Here is a 20,868-nt window from a genome sequence, read left to right on the forward strand (position 1 = left end):
TGCGATTTGGAGATATGCATGGGGAGAGTTTAGGAGCGAACCAATTATCGTCGAGCTGATTATGTTCAGAGCAGACCATTAAGGCTTATGTAATAGGGGCAAGGCTGAACCGATGCATTAATTACCTTACTCTCCAACATGTCTTCATCACCTCCCTAGGTATCTTAGCAATGTGCATTAACTGCTGTCCACTGTACATAATATCTACATATCATTAAATAATAAAAACCGTCCATCCAGAAAGTATTCAGGTGATGATAGCCTTCAATTTCCGCAAAAGTGAAAGTCTTGGATGAAATCCATCCCAAAACCTGGTATCATATAAAAAGATCGTCCAACGATTTCCATATCAAAGCTGAAGAGCCCAAGTCTGGTATCCTACCCCCCCTCTGCCTGTGGTCTTCCCAGGAGGTGACACTGATCGTCCAAATGTTCATACCGGTCATCAAGTCATTGGGTCGACCATAAGGTGCGTACCCTTCGTAAACGTTCTCCAACTGAATCGTGATATGGATTCTCAAGAATGGTATCTTGACATCCAAACCTCGTTCTCTATCGCCGCGAAGCATGCAGAAGTTTCGTGTTTGCCAAATTGCCGCGAGACTCTTCATATCGCGACATCCTTTCTCCTTGATGATCCACTCATTCCGAAATAGAAGGGCATGTTCGCCCGCAATGTGTTCTGCATCGTCGAATGAGTCATGGTCGACAGCTAGATATGCTGAACCACCTCCCCATAGCGAGCGTCGTCTCCCAAAGATGCACATGGGCGCATATTCCTCGTCGAAGCCAAACTTCATCCAGCTAATTAAATCACCGTCCGGATCATTCCTCGACGGCGGCACATATACGATACCTGCTGTGCCCCTACCCTTGGGCATGCCGAAGAACACAGGCCTGGCTGGCAGATCCAACAGTCCATTTGGCAGACATCTCCTGGCGGACTCCATTTCGGAAGGATGATACCGGGTCCGATGAGGCCAAGAGTCTCTAAAACAAAACTCGGCGCGAAGATATTCTTTGGGCTTGTATCCTGGTAATTTCAGGTCGTGCAAGCGGAAGCCATGCCACCGGCCGAGTGGCGGATCGATTATCGTCGGTCGTACATGAAGCAGCCGGGGCCGACAATGAGAGTCTTCCGCAATGGTATCTAGAGACACCGGGTATACTGTTACTCCCGCATATTGCACGCGAGCAAACTGTTGTTGGTCGTGCGAAGAGAGTAGACGCTCCAGAAAGATGCCGAGTCTCATGCGCGGGCTTTTCTTCATGCCGCAGTTGAGAACCGCAAGGTATGTCTCCATGTACCATGGAATCGTCAATAGCTGGATAGAAAGGCCGACATTGCTGAGAGAAAACCCGCCAGTGCTTACTATTTTTGTCGACGAGCGAACGACATTTTGACACCTCTCGAACTGTGAAGGTGACGTGGCGAGAAGACCACTGTGGCCTCCCGGACCACCTTTTGGGAGGGTATCCCAAGCAAAGATCGTGTGATCGTCAGACACCTTGAGGATTTCTTCCTGCAGGCGTCTGAAGGCCTTCTCGCCTTCTCCGTAAACCATAGGCATGCTGACATCGAAAATCCCCAGTAGACTGTATGCACTGTCTTCGAGACGGGTTGTTTCCCGCTTCGCCGCCCAGGACATACGCTGTGCCACGGAGCAGCTCGAGGGACTGCTTCTGCCAAGTAGCACCTCAAGGTCGATACCAGTGGCGGCAGATAGGTACGGAGCGAGTTTCTCCTTGGTTCCCAGAGACACCCAATTCCTGTCATAGAAGCTAACATGTTTGGGAGCGATAAGCTCCTGCAATGTCCAGCCTCTGGTAAACCACACGCTAGTTGAGAGCTCGTGCTGATGGAGTTCGATATCGCTGAGATAGGCGAAACAGACTTCCGCTTCCTGATACCACCTGTACATCGAGTTGATAGCTTCGGTTAATTCGGATGAGCTGTTCTTGTCGATGCAACAAGTGTCGACCCATAGATAGGAATAGCCCTTGTTTCGGGCGAGCCACAAAGCGGAGTTGATCTTGCTGAAGCCTGCTTTGCCATCAAGGAATTTTGGCGTGTCCATATCCTGCAAGCTAACCTCTTCGGCTCCCCATCTATGCGACAGGATAGCATATTTAGGAATCTGACCACTGGAGAACTCCTCCAATTGCATAGTCCGCACATTGATGAGGCGCATGGCGGTGGCTGTGATGGCGCGGACGCCGCATAGGCATTCCTTCGCTACTAAGCAGCCAGTGGCAGCTCCGGCGGAGAAGCGCCTCTATTGCCGCAAGGCTTTGAAGCAGACGATCACGGATGATCAGCAGGGGTCAACTTGCGATGCCACGTTTTCTGGCACCGCGTGAAAAAAATTTGTAACACAATCACGACAATTGGCGACAATGACAAAGTTGATAAAACCACATTATCAAGATCTGTGACAACCAGCAAGCTCCAAGTAGAAGAGAGAGAAAGAAGGGTGGGCTGATAAATTATTAAGATAGAATTGTTGATGCGGCTGAACTTTCGAGGGAGGGGCAGGAACTCTGGAAGTCAAGGCCGAGGCCGTGGCCGCCAACTGCCGTTCAACCTTTAACGCACCTATCACATCCCTGGCGCATTCTCTTTTCATCACCGGTTATCCCTATTCCTGCAACCTTCTCAGTTGATTTTCCGTCCCCAGGGTCTCACGAGTCTATCGCGACGGGTTGTAAAGAGACTGTGCATTCTGTTGATTGAACTACACTGGGCTGTTGTGACCAGTCTCTTCGCCAACATGGCACCGGTAAGTCGCACTGTGCATCCTTGCGATAGCGCGTCGATCAGTGCTTTTCAAGCTCGTCACCGTCGACGTTATTGACTAGTATATACCACTCCAGAGAGGTTTTACTCTACCTCCAGCAAATACACAATCAGCGAAGCAAGCGCGTAGTGCGTTCTTCTGTTCGCTATGCCAGAAAGGCTACAGTCGCATGAACGAGTTCGATGCTCACGAATCGTCCTATGACCACCAACACAAGAAGAGGCTCAAGGAGATGAAAGAGATGCAGAGACAAGTACAGCCGAAAAAGGAAGAGAAAGGGCCCTTGATGCAGATAAAGCTGGGTGGCGCAGCGAAAAGCACCCCCGCGAGTGCTGGAGGCTTTAAGAAAGGCGGCTTCAAGAATGCTTTTGCTCCAGCAGACGATGGTGTCCCTGTCGATGCGGAGAAGAAGGACGGCGAACCCGAGATCGACGAGAAGCTTGCGCCTATAGACGACGACAGTGATGTGACAGACGTCGATGACTACTACGACCCACGCAGACCGACAGGCTGTACTCCAGCATGCCCAAGTCATATCGCGGCTGGCACTTGACGAATCAAGGAATTGAAAGTCGTTAATCTGGCTTTGACGTTCTAGTCATGGCCTTCGAGAGACTCCACCAATCCTTTATAATACGCCTTCATCGAGGATGTATCCACCAGCCTGCCCTAGGCTGGAGATTTATTTCGTCAATGTTTCGTCCGCCCGATATCCCGGCTTGAGGCTCAGCTACGCGAAAGCACCTCCAAGCCTCGAGTGGCGACAGGAAGAATTGGCGATGTCAGGCCTATTGCTGAAAACAAGCATGTCGGTATTTCCGGACCACTTTGCCGCAGAAGAGGACCAGGGCACGTTCGCCAGATATCTGATCTGCGGAATGACTTCCAGGGCCAATGTTGATGTCTCGGTACGTGAGTCATGACGGATCAAGGCCAGAGCATGATCAGCTGTTAGGAGCACTTCATAGTAGTCGGCAGCCTGGTGGCCCAGTCAGTCACTATTAGTCCGCCTGAGGACTTGAAATTTGAAAACGTCCCTACCCTCCATGACCTCGACTTGGTGAATGTGTCTGCCTGTTCCAAAGCCTACAAATTTGCAAGTGGTGTGGATGAAACTTAGTAAAGTGAAAACACACCCTGATGAGGCAGAAATTGTAGACGAGGCTGGCAAGGCTGAGTGCACACTGAGAAGGCTGAGATTCTTGGCATCGATCTACTATTTTCCGCTCGATTTTAGTTCGGGTCCTCCCCTTTCCAGTCATTAATTTATCGAACCCGGGAGGCTCTACCTGCTCAAGTGGCGCATCAGCAGGGGTTATGCGATGTTTGGGCTTGGTAAAATCATCTCGAGGAATATCGCTGTTTGAGCGGACACGACATTTGTTACCAGACGGCTCTGCCGCTTCCTCGTTATTGACACGGCGGAGCATATTCACACCATCTTCCAAATCCCAGATGGCTCTAGCACCTGAGCCAGAGGCGACCGTCATTGACGGAAAGAAGTACAGGAATGTGCACGAGGGTCTGGCTACAGTGTTGGCTCCTTATCGAGATGAAAGTCAGCCGTCCGTCAAGAAAGGTAGAAACAATGATGAGGGCCTCCAAGCAGTCTTCTACAATCCTATTCAACAGTTTAACCGAGATTTGAGCGTCCTTGCGATAACAATCTACGGCGAGGGCGCGATACTGGAAAAGGAGGCTCGAAACGCTCAGAAAGCCGAGCAAAGAAAGAACACCAAGGGCAAGAAAAAGCAGAAATCATCCAACCCAGAACCTGCTAACGAGACCGTCAACGGGCATGACCAGGCTACCAGCCGCAGGCGTAAAGCCGATGAACTGGTTGATGAGGAAGCAGACCGAGTTGCAACTGAAGCAAGCAAGAAGCCTAGAACCACCGAAGAGGCGGATGACGACGAGGACTTGCTTGTGGAGGCATTAAGCAGCGACCCTTTGGCTGCTCAAGATGGACAAGAAAAAGCTACAGGTCAAAATGGTACCACATCGGACTCGCTGCCTAAGGAAGCGACTGCAAATGAACACCCGGCAGCGAAGACTAAACGAGTACCCTTTGCCATTCTTGACGCACTTTCTGCAACCGGTCTCCGGGCACTGCGATATGCCAAAGAGATTCCCTTCGCCACAAATATCGTCGCCAACGATCTGTCACCCTCCTCAGTGCAGAGCATCAACCTGAACATCAGGCATAATAAAGTCGAGGATAAGGTCCGGTCTAACTTGGGCGATGCTCGCGGTTTCATGTACAGTAAGGTTGGAAATGAACAACCGCGTCACGGCGAAGGGTATGTGCACAGGTTTGATGTCATTGATCTGGATCCCTACGGTACTGCTGCTCCGTTCATCGATGCCAGTCTCCAAGCCCTGCAAGATGGAGGAATGCTTTGCGTCACTTGTACAGACGCAGGAGTCTTTGCTTCGACGGGTTACCCGGAGAAAACGTACGCACTTTATGGAGGCACGCCTACGAAAGGTCCGCACTCTCACGAAGGAGGTCTCAGATTGATCCTGAATGCGGTCGCCGTCTCTGCTGCACGATACGGTCTCGCCGTCGAACCTCTGCTATCGTTGTACATCGATTATTACGCTCGTCTGTTCATCCGTGTTCATCGAAAGCAGCACGAAGTCAAATTGCTTGCCGGCACGAGCATGACAATTTACAACTGCGCGCATGGCTGTGGTGCCTGGACTACCCAGCCTCTGCTGCGAAACCAAACACAAACATCTAAAAGTGGAGAGACAGTGTACAAGTTCTCGTTCGCACAAGCGCCCCTGACTACGCCTAATTGCGAACACTGTGGTTCCAAGATGCACCTTTGTGGTCCAATGTGGGCTGGCCCTCTTCACAATCCGTACTTCGTACAAAAGATGCTGGAGAGGCTGCCATCCCTTGACGAGAAGGTCTATGGCACAACAGAACGTCTGAAGGGTATGCTCACGCTCGCCCTCGAGGAGGACCTTACGGAACCAACTACAGGAACCGAAGCATCCGCGCCATCGGAGGACTTGACAGAATCGGAAGCAAACCTCATTCCACGCCTACCAGCTAATATTATCGACAATGCTCCGTTCTTCGTTATACCCGGCCAACTAGCCAAGATCATCCATTGCGGTACACCGTCAGAGTCCATAATGCGTGGTGCTATTCTGAGCCTGGGTTACCGTGTCACCCGCTCACATTGCAAACCCGGCAGCATCAAGACCAATGCACCCTGGAGCGTACTCTGGGAAATAATCAGAGAGTTCATGCGGACAAAAGCACCTATCAAAGAAGGTGCTGTAAAGGCAGGAACGCCGGGCTGGAACATCTTAGCCAGAGCTAGGGGCACCGAGAGAGCGTTCGTTTCGGGGTTGAAAGATGGTGCAAAAGACCAGCTTGCAAGATGCGATACCAAGGAGGACATGAAAACTGTCCTGCAGGGTATGCTGTGGAGACTGGAAAACGAAAAGCCTGCTTCGGACCAATCGAATGGCAAACACGACGAGACAGTGCCTCGAAGCGAAAAGGACGGGGCCCAACGAACACGTTCGCTGAGTCCATCCCCTGTGGAAGCAAGCAAGCTCAACATCGTCTTCGATGAGAAGTTGGGCAAGGAGAATAATAATCGCCGCAAGCTGGTGAGATACCAGATGAATCCGCGGGAAAACTGGGGTCCGATGAACCGGGCTGGAAGAACAGGTTGATGTTTCTCTTCTTCACTTTGGCCTACCGATGCGAGGCATGTCATCGGGTATTCTTCTCACTTGAACTCTCCGAGACGGCGTTCGTCTGGCTCACTACACCAGTCAACGGCTCCTCAACACACAATGTTCTGGACGGTTCACAGCAGGTGAAGGCCTCTCACAAGGCCTATAAATATCCCCTTCCCCTTCATTTTGGATAACCTACGACAAATCCGGTCAGAACAGAGCAACTAGCTATTCCAAATCGATCAGGTATTCGTCTTTATTCCAGAATATATTAAGTACCTCGATATCGCAGCCCAATGTCCATCATGGCGGAACTTTCGGTTGATGTCAGTATGCCTGAACGCTCAGAACGACCAAAGGTCTTGATTACGCCGGCATGCCTATCCCTGAATCGCCAGCAATTCATTTCATCTAACATCAGTGCACCCGGCGCAAGATACGATCGGACAAAAGGCTTTCGACGCACTCTCAGCAAGTATGGATCCGCGAGATACTGGCACCATGGTCCCATCATCAATTTGCAAAGCCGTGGAGAGAAGAGCCTGCATTCGTCGTGCGAATCTCAGACGCCGCGAGGGCTTGGTGAGATTTGCGGTGATTTTTAGAGAACTTGCCACCATCATGGGACGCGAGGCAGGCAAGATTCCAGCCAATGGCGATACACTGGTCAAGCTTGAAGATGCCAACAAGGGCGAAATTGTCGAATGTATCAAGGACAAGCATTGCGACGAGGACTTCGACCTGTTCCAGAAAATTGAGGAGCTTCAGCTTGAATTCGTCGACTGGGTGCTTGAAGCGTCAGAGGGATCAGTTGAGGTCTAAGGGCTCTACCTGGGCGTGTTGGTCAGCGGCTGCTGCAGACTGGGAAGGGGTGTTTCCAGAAGATCAGTCGGTGCAGATGAGGACTTTTGGATCCAGACATCGGGATTTAGGCCAGGCCAGCTGTCCAATTCCAAGAGGTTCTGGTTGAGCAGCGAACTGGCTTGACTTAACAACGATACTGGACATGCGCAGCTCGCCTTCAGATTCTAAGGGGCGCAATATGGAGAGGAGTCTTGTGAAAATTAGCAGGTGCATGGATGATGATAATGCGCAAGGTGCAGTGAGAAAGTCCAAGTTTATCTTCACTTCGTTCTCTGTTCTTGTCACCCACCATATCTGGTGCTTCACTGATTCTTCTGATAACTCACTGAACCGTATATTTTCACAAGAATAGCATCACAACAACCTGGTTCTCTTCCCCGACTTCTCTTCTGCATCTCCCACATTTTCTACCACCACATCCTGTGGCAACAGACTTCTACAGCACCGAGCCTCCGCGAGTATGGAACAATACATCCAGACTCCGTCAGCAATGTCCACCGAATCGCTAAACACAGTATCCGTGGGTGAAATGTCGGAGGAATCATTCTACATTGCTAGCCCGAGACGAGAAGATGAATACCGTATGATAGCGAAGAAAGAGGAAGTCCCGGCTGGAGCCAGGCTTGGGCATATCTTGTTGAAGATGGAAGATCCCATACAGGCAAAGGATGAGAAAGCCTACGCTTTAGGCGATTGGGGCCAGCTCCTCGAAGACGACAGTTCCAGTCTTTCGACCAGCAATGAAGCATCGAGCACACCTGCAACAAACAAGCAAGACAACATCTGCGACGAAAAAAGTAATACTCAGAAGATGGCGGAGACCAGTGACAATTGTGAAAAGACCTCCAAATTTGATAAGCTACAAGTGAGTCTCATGCTTAGACCTCCACCACAATGACTCCCGAGCTGACCGAATCTGCAGATCGACAAGACCTTGGACCATGTGCTCTATCGCTTCCTATTGCTAAGCAAAGAAGTCTCAACCAAGTCCAGCGACGAATACCTCAAATCGCATGCCGCCAAGGAGGCCGAGCTTATGATGGATGACCTTGTGAAGCAAGGATCTGACAAAGCTGTCATCGATGCCCTCGACCAGGAGACGACAGCGACTATTGATTGTCAAGCCATGCAGTCGAGACATGTACAGCGTCTGGACTCGCTGCAGCGTAGATTGGCCACAGAAATGGAATTTGCCGTGGAAGATGCCAAGGACACTATGCTCGGTCGCGGTAAACTCCACCTAGAGCGAGGCGTCGGATGGAGCGAGACAAGAGGCTTGCCTGGTCCCTTGGTCGCCATGCTTCGCGCATGGCAGATGATGATTGTGGAAAAGAGGCATATTGGTAGGATCAACGGCAAACGTTTCACGGCCTGAGACAGCAGACGGTACTCCAGTATGATAGACATCCTCTAGATGTCTCTTGCGCAGTCTAGGTCGCTAGCATGTGTGTATGTAAAGCCAACCTTGTCAGAGTCCGGCCACACTGTACCAGTAGCACAGGTAGCACCAAACAAGTGATGACGGCATCACAGCACGTCGATTAGCCCGGGTCGCAACACATCTTGAAGTTGGCGGAATGCGATAGTTTCGTGGACAGAGAACCAGGCCGGTTGACGCAAGTTGTCGAAGACATCAGTCTGAGACCCCATGGCACTGGTCACAGCGATTAAAAGGTACTTTGAGTGGCTGGATATGAGACAATCAAGATTATCTCCGTCGTGGCGTGGCAGTCATTCGTCGGAGTTACAGACGACTCGTCGTTGTGTCCTCTGCATATCTCTTCTGACGAGCGACTGATATTCCCCCAATGCACCCTGTTCCGTTGGTTTCCTTTCACACTGGGCCGTCAGCGAGCCATTGGTGAGCTGGAAGACTGGGTAAGAGGCACGACGATCATGATTTTGGCGTGTAATCTTAGGTATATGCGGATCTGCAATAAGAACCAGAGCCGGAATTCCTATTCGCTGCAATTGCGAAACCATGCTTGTCCAGCTGGCATCGACCCGAACAGCCATTCTTCACTCGATGTCGAAACTGGTCCCGCAGCCGCAACTGCTCGTCGCCCTCGGATTCCCAACAATCTTGAATTGGCTGCCGATCAATTCGGTGGTGAAGTCGACCGTGCTTCCCTTCAGCAATTCCAGCGAAGCCTGGTCCATGACAACCTCCGCCTTTCCAGGGCCATCAGCTTCCTCGCTCACGAACACTGTGTCCTCCTCTTGATCAATCTTGGAAGCATCCTCCAGTGACATCAAGTACTGAAAGCCATGGCATCCGCCGGCAGTCACCGTCACTCGCAAATGCGAGCTGTCAGAAGCAGCAGAGGGGGTGAGCGTATTCTTCTGCGGAGGGGCGCTGGTGATTTGCTTGAGGCGCTGGATATATGTTAAAAATGTCGATACTCCTCCATGTTGGAAACGAGAACATACCTTGGCTGCTCGCTCTGTAATCTCAATGGTCATATCATGTCCATCGTCGTCCGTTCTAGGATTCTGGGCCACGACAACAGCCCTTCTTGTAGTCGTACTTGAGAAGTGCCGGGGAGTCGACAAAGCCGGTCGAGAAGTGTTTGCTTTGGCAGGAACAGTAGTCGAGTGAGGTACTGCCCGTAGAGGCGAAGAGTTGGAGATGCTTCGACAGGCGCGGAGGAACAACGTAGGGTCTTGCGGTCGCCGCAAGGGGCGCGCAACGGAGAATGCTAAACGCAGTGGAGCGTGTGACATGATGAGAGGTTACAATGTGCAGAGACGAGGTGTCGGACAGATACACAACGATAGAAGAGGGTCATAAAGCTGGAGAAGTGTAGAGAAGACTCGCTGGAGAAACTTCGGTCGCTGACAATTCCATGCATCATTTGACGTACATCGATCTCCGCACCCGCCACTAACCGCAGATGTATTTTATACCTATCATCATAAGGAATACTCCAACTGGCTGATCAGCGTCTGGCGATATTCACACGAGCAAGCATCTTGTATCGGGGCCATTGAGATTTGGGTGCAGGAGCCGGTCGTTGTAAAGGGTGACCTTGGGGAGCTTGTATCATTCCCCTTCTTCTGACGACAATCATAAAATATCATGGCGCCACAGGAGCGTACCAAGACATCGATGGATGGAAGTCTGGATCCTTTCTCACAAGACTATGCGGCTTCCCTGGATGAAACAGATCCTCTGTCCACATTCCGATCCAACTTCTACATTCCGACTCTAGCAGACTTGAAACGGCAGACACTGATCAAACCTCCTGAGGAGGAGCCTTCACAGCCTTGTACATACCTGTGCGGCAACTCCTTGGGCCTGCAGCCTACCAGAACAGCGGACCTCATCAGTGCTTTCCTGACGCAGTGGCGGACCAGGGCTGTGACGGGACATTTCACTGATCTACCGGATTCGCCACTGCCGCCTTTCTTGGACATAGACGACCATGCGGCAATGCTCATGGCACCAATCGTGGGAGCTGTGGAAGCTGAGGTTGCAGTCATGGGCACTCTGACCGCCAATCTGCATTTCCTCATGTCAAGCTTCTACCGGCCCAGCAGAAAGGGAGAAGGGCGGTGGAAGATTCTTCTTGAGGGCAAGGCTTTTCCCAGTGATCATGTGAGCAGTGCATTCAACACCGGCAGATCTGCAATTGTACTGACTGAGCATGTAGTATGCTGTCGAATCACAAATCATTCATCATGGTCTGGATCCGGCAGAGGCTATGGTTGTGTTAGAGCCAACTGACTCGCATATTCCAATCTTGCCTACGAAGCAAATCCTAGAGACAATCGATAAACATGCATCCGAGCTAGCCCTGATCCTTCTGCCAGGTATCCAATTCTATACTGGGCAATACTTCGATATCCAGACCATCACTGCCCACGCGCACTCCCACGGTATTCTCATCGGCTGGGACCTGGCTCATGCTGCTGGCAATGTGGATGTGAAACTCCATGACTGGGATGTCGACTTTGCGGCGTGGTGTACCTATAAATATCTGAACTCAGGACCAGGCGCGATGGCAGGAATCTTCGTCAATGAGAAGTTTGGAAAGGTCGAAATGGAAGGCTCTACCCCAAAATTCTGGCCGCGTCTGTCCGGATGGTGGGGAGATGATAAGTCGACCAGGTTTCAGATGACTAACAGTAAGTCCTGCCCCAGCTTGTAACTCCGAAGGAATGCTGACACCGATAGAATTCGTCCCTCGACCAGGGGCTAGAGGGTACCAGCTCTCCAATCCGAGCGCTCTCGACCTGGCTGCCGTTGTGGCATCATTACAAGTGTTCAACGAGACCTCCATGGGCGAACTGCGGCAGAGGTCTTTGCGTCTGACCACCTATCTTGAGCAACTTTTGGACGCCATAACGTTAAGACATCCAGGTGTCTTCAGCATCATCACTCCCAGGGTGCCAGAGGAGCGAGGCGCACAACTCAGCATTCGCTTGGCGCCGGGACTACTCGAAAATGTGCTAGAGCAGCTCGAGCACCAAGGCATTGTCGTTGATGAAAGAAAACCGGACGTCATCAGAGTCGCACCAGCACCCCTATACAACTCCTCCGTGGACGTGTTCCACTTCTGTCAGGTACTGGAAGGAGCCCTGATCAAGGCATCAGAGGCGTCGGCGACGTGATTTTTGACATTATTGGCACGAGGCTAGTGCATCATTCAGTCTTCGTCACTGTCGCTGGTATCGGCGTCACGCCACAGGACAAAGTCAAATCGACCGTCAAGGTGTGTCCGAATGCAGTCACGAATTAGGTCTTGCTCCCCGTCGGTCAGATCAAATTCCGGATGCGAGGCCATCAAAGACAAGTTGAACCCTTTCTGAGTCACCGGGTCAAGGTTCGTTATGAAGTCGATCAGGGCATCCGCTGGGAACTGGGTCATTGCGTACAGCGTCAGATTCTTCAGATACTTCAAATTGAGGAGTGCGGGCAGAATATCAGCTGAGACTTCTTCGCCACTGGTCCAGAAGTCTTCAAGCAGTGGGAGGCTCAGGGCAAGGGCGATGATGTGCTCTTCCGAAAACTCATCCGACACGTCTTTGAGGACGAGCTCCCGCAGATTTGTCATATTGCACAAACCTTGAACCATTATTTGAAGGTCATCAGGAGTGGTATCTTCACCGTTGCCCTTGAGCCACACTGATTCCAGACTGCTCTGCTCAGCAAGCGCACTGTGGAATAGCCGTGCACTGGTATATCGAACAGAATACCCTTCCAGAGATAGCTTGCTCAGTTTCACACCGGGTGAATACAGGACCTGGGCAAGGATGGCAGGACCATCGAAAAAGTTCTTGAGGGTGAGATCCCGCAGGTTCCGACAGGAGCTGAGCCATCCCACCACTTCAATGAAAACGTCATGGTTCCTGGCTTCTAGCTGGACATTTCCAGCACTATCGTCGAGCTTGAGTGTGCGTATCTCGGTGCATCCCTTGAGCGCGTTCAGGTTCTGCATGGCCTCTTGATTGAGATTGCTCAAATCTAGTTCTTGTAGCGTCCTGTGACGTCCCAACGCCTCAAAGGACCGTCTTCCTAGGTCGTTGTAGCTGATCATTTCAAAGTAGCTCAATGTGTCCGGGTTTAGCTCGTCCAGGAAAGTCGCAAAAGCATCATCCGCGTCCGCGGATCTCCATTCGTGTATCGTCAGGCTCTTGAAATGTTCACAATGCTCAGCAATGGCGGCACCTGCACCACTGGCAAGAGCGTCCCCTTTCCACAAGACCAATGTTTGCAGTTTCCGAGACCGGGATATCCACCTCGGTAAGAATCCAGGACTGATGTGCCCGTCAATCTCCTCTAGCAAGGTCGCCTTCTCAGTGACTGCTTCTCCAATGGCATTGACGGTAGCGATGACATCCACGGTCTGCCTGGCGAACTCCTTTTTGGGAAAATGAAAGGGTTGGAGACGGCCAGCAAAAAATGATTTGCGAATGGGGCCTGTGAACTTGTAGTCGTCTAGCATGGCCGACAGATTGCGGAAATCTAGTGCCTTGATGTAGCGGCAGTATGGCTTATAGGTAGTAAAATCATCGAGACTAGACAGTACGATTGAGCGCCACAGGACAGTCCACTTCCGGAAGGTTTGGGTTTGCTCAGCAGCTCTAGTAGTGTAGTCGACCGCCTTCTGACGGACTTCTAGGTCATCCCGTTGCTCGAAGACTGGAGATGTCTGATGCTGTCTGTGGCGTATCAGTACCGAGATGCTAGAAATTCATTGACGGCGAAACCCACTGGTACATGGTCCTGAGGGCCGGATCTGCCAACGACTTTGAGCTTCGAGCGCATCGGTAGAGAGTCCTAAAGTCGCCCTCGCGACCGAGTTCTTCACATACCACAGACAATATTTCGTCGGGCAGTGTCAGGCCGCCAGATGAAGAGGACATTGACCAGGCCAGCTCAGGCAAACCCCGAGAAGGGAGATAAGAATATTTTATCCAATCGATGTGCTTGTCTATCAATCTTCAGGAATGTGATCCTACCCGAATTGTGGCGAAAAATTTGCGAAGTGGTTGATTGTAAATAGTAGTGAAGTCGATCTCGAAATCAACAAGACTTCCAGTACAATCGAGTTCAACCAATGACATCATCGCCTTTTCACGCGTCGACCGCGTCGAACTCTACCTGGCACTCTAACAGTCAGAGTGTTTCTCCCTGGATGCTACTTTAACATCTCGAGCAGTATATCGTCATCTATGTGTCGAATGGAGATTTTCAGATGCCAGTCCTCCTGTTCACTGTCGCTCCGCAAGGTGTTGGTCATCTTCACGACCTCCTAACCTGCTTAGCAAAATTCGACGAAGATGTATCTCTCGAGGCAACGCCTCAGTTCGTAAGTTTTTTCGCTTGGAGGACTGTGACGCAAAGACTGAAGCCTTCAGCTCCGCATTTCGAGTCTGAATATCTCCAAAACAGCCCATGCCGCCTTCACACTCGGTTCGTCCTTCTTCACCAAGTATCACTTTTCTCCTGGACCAAGGAGTGCATCAGGTCCTCCATTGCCCAAGATTTGGACATGCAAACTGCAAAACAGAGTAAGTCTCATGACATGACCCTTTCGAGCACTATGCCTGACGATGAAGGCTCTCCTGTCAATCTTCAAACGTCGCTTAGCGGATCAACGGGATAGAGATACTGCACTGGAAACATGCGAATGTGAACTGCAAGCGAACCAAGACCAGGCGGAATGTCGACTCATCTTCCGCCTGAACTGTCGACAGGGTGTCGTCAAGACCTATAGACTCTTTTATGAACCTGGGGATATCCTCCACGCCGCATTCGACAAGGCTGGATCCGCCAACTACTGGACCGTCGCGTCACGGACATTGCGCGATGTAGTCGAGTACTTTGGACCGAAAACAGATCAATTAGACTGGTACTTCCAGAGTGGGAAGGTCACTTTCACAAGCTACACTGAGAAGATTCAGAGCGGAAGAGGTATGTAGCCTCCTTGACAAAGGAAAGAGCAGACAGTGACTTCGCATCCAGAGATCCTGAAGCAACCAATGCATACCTCCGTAGCGCTCGAACGCAAAGACTTCAACGACTTTAACGTCCAGGAAGGTCTCCATATCGGCATCATGGTCAAGGATTTCCGCGCCATTGTTGCGCATGCAGAATCCATGAGAGCGCTCGTCACGGCACGGTACTCGCGAGGCAACCGCCCAATGCAGATCAGCTACGAAGACAACGGCTTCCTGGCTGAATTCACGCTCATGACCCGCGGCAGCACAAATGTTCCAAGTGCCTCGAATGGAAGCACACCGGCACGAGATCTCTCATTGCGTCCAGGATCACGACCTCCCGAAACGCCAGCTTCTGCAGCACCTACCCTCCCAGCCAGCAGTCGTCCCGCCGACACTGCAACTATGCCACCACCAGCACGTACGTCGTTCCGCGATCCCGATACTGCAGCATCGAACCTCTCAAATACACAGTCTGGAGATAGCGCGCCTCCGCCTGCTGGCAGTCTCAATCCAGACAGCCTCTTCATCCCTGCAGATGATGATGATCAGCAATGGGACGCACCCAACTTTGAAGAAGAGCCCGATATAGTGACCTGGGACAATACCGCCGACGAAGTGTCTGCGTCAGCCTCTACACGTCGCATCCGTGACTCAGAGCTGCATTCTTTTGCATCAATGCAGGAACACGACCGTCGCACAAACATTCCGACATCTAGATTTCCACATGAGATCGCTCCCACGCAGCGTCTTTCTCAAGTTCGTGGCATCTTCGACTGAATTCAATCCGGATCAAGCCTCCCGCAAATCACAAAACTCGTCGCGCAACCTGCTGCAACGTCCAAGATCTGGATCCCGTCGTCCAGACGAGGTAATGGAACTACGTTCCAACGTCCAGCGACATTTCCCTTCGAGTCGAGCTCCTCGCCGCAATTACCATGTTCGCCCCAGCCCCATGCGATTACCTGGTTACTCTGCGTCTGGGCAACGCAATGCTCACTCCCACCTGCCAAAGCCTTGATCTTTGGCACGTTTGCTGGTGCAAGTTGGCCGCGGTTATCCTTGCCCACACTCATGACATTGCCAGACGAGAGTGTATGTATCGAACTCCAGCCAGAAACAATTGTCTCACCGGCTTGCACAGGCTTTTGGAACACCTCCTCGTTCAAACCTCTCACCTCGCCACAGATCACCGGCTTCTCACCATTGCGGTAAAAGACAGTGTAATCCCTTCCAACAACAACTCTCTCCGGCTGGAACGGCAATCCGACATCGATCATAGTTGGCTCCCACAAGATCTTCTGTTCTTTGAATTGGTCTCCGAGCTGTCCTTTCCGACAACTTCCCCACCCAAAGACACGCCCATTCGACAGTAGAACCACGACATGCGATAGACACGCCGCAATGTCGCCAATCTCGGCGTTAGCGTACTGCTGCTCTTCCGAATGCACAATCAGATCATCCACATCAAAGACCCTGTCCATCCTCTCTGCGGTCACAACGCCGTTGCCAAGTCCCAATTCCCCTTTCGCACCCGAACCTTGGACAAAAACCCTTTTACTGTCCACCACAATGAAGGACGCTTCCCACGTTGCAGCAACATCCGTCACATTGCCTTCGAAATAGAAATGTTGCTGCACGAACCCGACACTCGTGTCCTCATCCCCGGACCCAGCATTCCCTGCTGCGAACACTCGACCATCCTCCATCAAGATGAGCGTATGGTTCCCTCCAGCCACGATCCTTCGCACAACAGTGACCGATCCCGCCGGCGCTTCGCGTTCCTCGCTGTCATTATGATCAGGACTATACTGCTGACGTGATCGGAATATACATTTCTCCGGACGCGCGGTGTCATTGGTATGCCCAATGCCTAGCTGTCCTGAGCCGTTTGAGCCGAACGCATAGACTGTCGGGAAAATGAGATGTTTGCTGGCCATGTTTGGACCAGAACACCTGTGTGATCCCTCCCGGATATGCCCCATGTACGTAGGAATGGGTTGAAGAAAGACGATATCTGATTTGAGGCAGAATATGTTGCGCACAATCTTTCCTACGTATGTTCTATTCCTGATGGAAATTTGACCTGTTGCCTCCTTGACTTCCGCCCTTTTGTCCTTCCATCTCCCACGTCGCCAGCAGATTTGCCTAAATTCAGTTGATCATATTATGAGTAGAAATCACGGATTCAGTGAAGAAATGGGGCATGAAATGATTGTCGAAGTCTGATGTCTTGGCGGATGAAGTCCGCTATCCACGTGTATCTGAGTCTGAGGCGCAGTGCCAGACATCACATACGAAGGACACTGTCACCTAATCAGGAAGGAAGAGCTTTAAAGCAAGAGTGGATAACAGTCTATTCCACACACCAAGAGTACCTCGGCTTCCCATAGCCATAGTATAAACTATCCATTTATCCCGAGCCAAGATCCCTCAGCATGACAGGTACCCGTGCGCTTACTCGTCCCAAGGAGAACGCCGAAAGCCATTGAGGGCGCCAAACGCCAAAAGTGCATACGCAGTCATGAAGATGCCACTGCATCACCATTTACTCTTCACAGACCTCTCCACCAAGATGTTTTGTGCACTTCGAATTGTCCCTTGAGGGGAGTGGATGCGCTGGAGTTACCGACCAAGACATCATAAATGTCCTTCTCCATGGTCCAAGCATCACGCGCCTCATCCCAGAAGCTTGCAGCATACTTCTTAGAAAGAACAATCGTGACTCTCTCGCTTGTTCCGGATTTGACAAAGACTTTGGTAAACCCTTTCAATTCTTTCTTTGGTCGGTTCAGACTTGGGTTCTGTTGCGAAACATATGCCTGGACAACTTGTGATCCATCAATCTTGCCAGTATTTGTCACTGTTGCAGAGATCACAATTTCGTCCTCATCATCTTGCACGTCCAGGTCCTTGGTGTCGAAGGTGGTGTAGCTGAGACCGTGACCGAAGGGGAAGGCAACCTCCTTCTTGGTCTTTTCGTAGAACCGGTAGCCAATGTAAACATCTTCACCATATACTGCTCGGTGACGTTCTGACTTGTAGTTCAAGAAGGCCGGATTGTCCTTGTTTCTCACTGGGAAGCTCAACGGCAGTTTCCCGCTGGGGTTAGTGTTGCCAAAGACAATATCCGCTATGGCATTGCCGGATTCGTTGCCGCCATAGAAAGCCTGCACCAGGGCTGGAGCCTCCTTCAGCCACGGCAGAGTTATTGGGGTTCCGGACTGGATGACGATGGCAGTATTGAGGTTCGCTGCTAGAACAGCTTTGATCAAGTCATCACTTCCTGGTGGAAGATCCATGTGTTCTCGGTCATAGCCTTCGGACTCCCAGTATTTGTTGAGACCGGCACAGAGGACCACCTGATCGACCTCCTTGGCAAGTTTGACGGCGCGCTCGATTTCGGTTGCAAGCTCTATCTTGCGTTCCAATCCAAGTATCAGCCCGCCAGACTCGTAATCATTGGAGCCAGGGTTGGTGAATTTCATGGTAGGGCAAGTACCGAAGGTGACGTGAATATCATATGTAGTCCCTGCGTCCATTTTGAGGACTCCAATTTCTTCGACAGTACCAGTTCCACCAAACGAGTCTCCGCGTCGCTGATGTGTCTCGTTGTCAACGACACACTCTCCGTTGACAAACACCTTGCCAGTTCCAGACACAGACAGGCCGATTTCGTACTCACTTGTCTCGGAAGGCGTGAAGGTACCGTCTAACTCTAGCCAGTAAACATGGGTTTTGACCTCAGGGTGTTGGTAGTCTGTGAGCTGAACATCTGAAATTGGGACGTGTACTTCATCGACAGGCTTGCGATTCTTGACAGAGGGTGGATCCAAGAAGACCTTCATGGTCAAACCTTTTTTGCCATCTTTTGTTTTGGTCAACCGAGTCATGAGTGGGAGTGACTTCCATCCTGGGGCCCCAAGGGCATATTTTGCATGTGGAGCCTGAGCTTGAAGTCCTTCAAGCGGGCTGACAGCGTAGTATGGCAGGAGCGAAGCCGACCCGCCACCGCAATATGCAGCATAGGCGGCATTCGGTCCAATGACTGCAACTGACTTTTTCTTGTCGAAAGGCAACATGTCGTTCTCATTTTTCAGTAGCACAATGCCATCGGCGGCTAGGTCTCGGAGTTGGGCTGCGGTCTCAGGTGTATCAACTGTTTCTTCGGGAGCGTTTTCCTGAAGACCGAGGTCCTGAGCTTTGCGGACCATCTTGAGAACTTCGCGCACTCTGTCGTCGATGTGGTGTTCTCCAAGTTTTCCACATGTCAGCGCTTGATTGACCAGTGTTCCACGGATATAAGTCGGTCCGGGCATCTCGAGATCGAGACCAGCTTTGATGGCTTCGCTGGTTGAATATGTTCCAAACCTGTTCAGAATCAGCTGTCGTTTTCTGGGTGAACACAGTGGAGCGTAACATACCAATCACTCATGACCATTCCATCAAAGCCCCATTCTTTGCGAAGAACGTCTTGAATAAGTCGAGGGGTCTCGCTGACATGCAGACCGTTCACTTTGTTGTAGGCAGTCATGAAGCTGTCTGGTTTCGAATCTCTCTGTGCAATCATAAAAGGCATGAGGTAGATTTCTCGAAGAGCTCGTTCCGTGACAATACTGTCGACTGCTTGCCTCTGATCCTCTTGGTCATTGGCGACGTAGTGTTTGATCGTAGCCTGAACGCCGGTAGACTGTATACCATTGACGGTGGCAGCACTCATCGCGCCGGCAAGAACGGGATCCTCGCTGAAGCTCTCAAAACCACGGCCACCAAGAGGAGATCTCTGCATGTTTGTTGTTGGACCAAGGAGTACTGAGGCACCTTTGGCGATGGCTTCGTGGCCCTGAAGTGATCCACCTTTTCGGATTAGATCAACATCCCAGGTTGCTGCAAGTCCGGTTCCTGTGACCGTCAGCCTGATCACGAAAGCACCAGTAATCAGACCCTACCACATGGGAGACAAGCTGCGGGCACACCCAAGAAATTGCGAGTTCCTCGAACGCCATTGGGACCATCGGAAAGGCGTATGGAAGGAACACCAAGTCGATGAACAGGAGCGGTATGCCAGAAGTCGATGCCAGACAACAGATCAATCTTTTCTGTAATATTCAATTTTGAAAGGACATGTTCGACGTCGATCTTGGTCCGCATAGGCATGGAACCCATGATGATGGTGGGATTGATGGCTGTTGGGCCGAGGCTTGGGATGGTGGTTGGAAAAGGAGGGGCACGAGAGACGGAAGCGAAAAGAACGTAATCGGGAAGACCCTCGTGATGCAATAGACGACAGGAAGCTGAATCGGATAGATGCTGGAGATGCTAAACGGAATCGATGAATTGGTGGATTGATATAGGACCATGGAATAACTTCGGAAGTTGTAAGGAGGATGAAAATGTCAGATTTTTTGATGGAGGAAAAGGAGGATATGAGAAAAAGAGTAAACAAACGTAAAGTGGCGGTGGCTACTGAAGGCTATCAGTAAGTCAGTAAGAGCACCTGGAACCAGAAGCCACCAGTTGCTGATTCGGAAAGAGTCAACAACATGAGGCATGAGGCAGTCTTTGTATGCTTGAGCACGGCAGGTGGCGGGCCGGCCAGGAGACGATGGATGGGCAGGAGCGGTATGAACTTTCCATGAATGGCCGACTCTGCCCCATCCGTGATCAAGCGAAGCTCGTGAAGATGCGCACGGTACCGAGAATCCGCATAGCTATCAATAGCTGATTATGCGGAATGCGTATGAGAACAGGGAGCCATGTCAAAATGTCGTGCAAATATCAACAAGGAGGATGAATCTATCAAGCCATTGGAAGTTCTGGTTAATCTTCGGCCGCCTAGCAAAGTCTGACCTCCCCAGCTCAAGCTTGGGCTCCCCTATGGCGCCCATCAGCCTCGCGTCAATCCTCCACCGCCACTCGCTCCGTTTCACTATCAATCCCACCTGTTTGTTTATTCGAGCATCATTTGCACGGGAAGTCCTCATGACCAGAACTGCGCCAGTGTTCATGACGCATCTCAAAACACTCTTCTGGGATCATGCTGCAGCAATCTCTG

General features: G+C 51.2%; 10 protein-coding genes across 10 annotated transcripts; 5 read left to right on the forward strand and 5 right to left on the reverse strand.

Annotated features, from left to right (window-relative positions):
- Positions 1 to 139: 139 nt before the first annotated feature.
- On the reverse strand, positions 140 to 2,489 carry EDD37DRAFT_623223 (heterokaryon incompatibility protein-domain-containing protein). Its single transcript, XM_062816101.1, has one exon. It carries the CDS (start codon positions 2,190 to 2,192, stop codon positions 318 to 320), a length of 1,875 nt encoding a protein of 624 aa, XP_062673628.1. The 5' UTR covers positions 2,193 to 2,489; the 3' UTR covers positions 140 to 317.
- Positions 2,490 to 2,771: 282 nt separating this feature from the next.
- EDD37DRAFT_647401 (uncharacterized protein) lies at positions 2,772 to 3,351 on the forward strand (the record flags this gene model as incomplete). Its single annotated transcript, XM_062817866.1, has 2 exons — positions 2,772 to 2,780; positions 2,875 to 3,351. The coding sequence occupies 2 exons, from the start codon at positions 2,772 to 2,774 to the stop codon at positions 3,349 to 3,351; spliced, it is 486 nt and encodes a 161-aa protein (XP_062673629.1).
- Positions 3,352 to 4,253: 902 nt separating this feature from the next.
- EDD37DRAFT_647402 (guanine-N2--methyltransferase) lies at positions 4,254 to 6,497 on the forward strand (the record flags this gene model as incomplete). The annotated part of the gene is made up of 1 exon (XM_062817867.1): positions 4,254 to 6,497. The coding sequence occupies one exon, from the start codon at positions 4,254 to 4,256 to the stop codon at positions 6,495 to 6,497; it is 2,244 nt and encodes a 747-aa protein (XP_062673630.1).
- Positions 6,498 to 7,704: 1,207 nt separating this feature from the next.
- Positions 7,705 to 9,064, forward strand: EDD37DRAFT_274344 (uncharacterized protein). The gene is made up of 2 exons (XM_062810990.1): positions 7,705 to 8,232; positions 8,290 to 9,064. The coding sequence occupies exons 1-2, from the start codon at positions 7,828 to 7,830 to the stop codon at positions 8,740 to 8,742; spliced, it is 858 nt and encodes a 285-aa protein (XP_062673631.1). The 5' UTR covers positions 7,705 to 7,827; the 3' UTR covers positions 8,743 to 9,064.
- A 322-nt stretch (positions 9,065 to 9,386) lies between these two features.
- On the reverse strand, positions 9,387 to 10,091 carry EDD37DRAFT_647405 (uncharacterized protein; the record flags this gene model as incomplete). Its single annotated transcript, XM_062817868.1, has 2 exons — positions 9,387 to 9,743; positions 9,798 to 10,091. 2 exons carry the CDS (start codon positions 10,089 to 10,091, stop codon positions 9,387 to 9,389), a joined length of 651 nt encoding a protein of 216 aa, XP_062673632.1.
- A 385-nt stretch (positions 10,092 to 10,476) lies between these two features.
- Positions 10,477 to 11,981, forward strand: EDD37DRAFT_656494 (kynureninase 1; the record flags this gene model as incomplete). The annotated part of the gene is made up of 3 exons (XM_062818833.1): positions 10,477 to 10,965; positions 11,021 to 11,495; positions 11,545 to 11,981. The coding sequence occupies 3 exons, from the start codon at positions 10,477 to 10,479 to the stop codon at positions 11,979 to 11,981; spliced, it is 1,401 nt and encodes a 466-aa protein (XP_062673633.1).
- On the reverse strand, positions 11,834 to 13,875 carry EDD37DRAFT_274325 (uncharacterized protein). The gene is made up of 2 exons (XM_062810989.1): positions 13,585 to 13,875; positions 11,834 to 13,532 (listed from the first exon to the last, which is right to left on the reverse strand). Exons 1-2 carry the CDS (start codon positions 13,734 to 13,736, stop codon positions 12,017 to 12,019), a joined length of 1,668 nt encoding a protein of 555 aa, XP_062673634.1. The 5' UTR covers positions 13,737 to 13,875; the 3' UTR covers positions 11,834 to 12,016.
- A 193-nt stretch (positions 13,876 to 14,068) lies between these two features.
- On the forward strand, positions 14,069 to 15,593 carry EDD37DRAFT_647408 (cell cycle checkpoint control protein RAD9B; the record flags this gene model as incomplete). The annotated part of the gene is made up of 4 exons (XM_062817869.1): positions 14,069 to 14,182; positions 14,232 to 14,384; positions 14,433 to 14,787; positions 14,839 to 15,593. The coding sequence occupies 4 exons, from the start codon at positions 14,069 to 14,071 to the stop codon at positions 15,591 to 15,593; spliced, it is 1,377 nt and encodes a 458-aa protein (XP_062673635.1).
- Positions 15,594 to 15,595: 2 nt separating this feature from the next.
- Positions 15,596 to 16,753, reverse strand: EDD37DRAFT_606539 (alpha-tubulin suppressor protein Aats1; the record flags this gene model as incomplete). The annotated part of the gene is made up of 1 exon (XM_062814896.1): positions 15,596 to 16,753. The coding sequence occupies one exon, from the start codon at positions 16,751 to 16,753 to the stop codon at positions 15,596 to 15,598; it is 1,158 nt and encodes a 385-aa protein (XP_062673636.1).
- Positions 16,754 to 17,368: 615 nt separating this feature from the next.
- EDD37DRAFT_647410 (beta-glucosidase) lies at positions 17,369 to 19,979 on the reverse strand (the record flags this gene model as incomplete). The annotated part of the gene is made up of 3 exons (XM_062817870.1): positions 17,369 to 19,184; positions 19,238 to 19,715; positions 19,763 to 19,979. 3 exons carry the CDS (start codon positions 19,977 to 19,979, stop codon positions 17,369 to 17,371), a joined length of 2,511 nt encoding a protein of 836 aa, XP_062673637.1.
- Positions 19,980 to 20,868: the final 889 nt, after the last annotated feature.

This window comes from Exophiala viscosa (assembly GCF_022695815.1).
Source record: "Exophiala viscosa unplaced genomic scaffold EDD37scaffold_2, whole genome shotgun sequence".
NCBI classification, from domain to species: Eukaryota; Fungi; Ascomycota; class Eurotiomycetes; order Chaetothyriales; family Herpotrichiellaceae; genus Exophiala; species Exophiala viscosa.

What these genes read in the sequence shown, in the direction of transcription:
- EDD37DRAFT_623223 (XM_062816101.1), bottom strand. Translation starts at nt 2,192, where the DNA reads ATGCGCCTCATCAATGTGCGGACTATGCAATTGGAGGAGTTCTCCAGT.
- EDD37DRAFT_274344 (XM_062810990.1), top strand. Translation starts at nt 7,828, where the DNA reads ATGGAACAATACATCCAGACTCCGTCAGCAATGTCCACCGAATCGCTA. An exon ending in CCAAATTTGATAAGCTACAA is followed by an intron (nt 8,233 to 8,289) that starts GTGAGTCTCATG and finishes CCGAATCTGCAG; the next exon opens with ATCGACAAGACCTTGGACCA.
- EDD37DRAFT_274325 (XM_062810989.1), bottom strand. Translation starts at nt 13,736, where the DNA reads ATGTCCTCTTCATCTGGCGGCCTGACACTGCCCGACGAAATATTGTCT. An exon ending in GCCCTCAGGACCATGTACCA is followed by an intron (nt 13,533 to 13,584) that starts GTGGGTTTCGCC and finishes GATACGCCACAG; the next exon opens with ACAGCATCAGACATCTCCAG.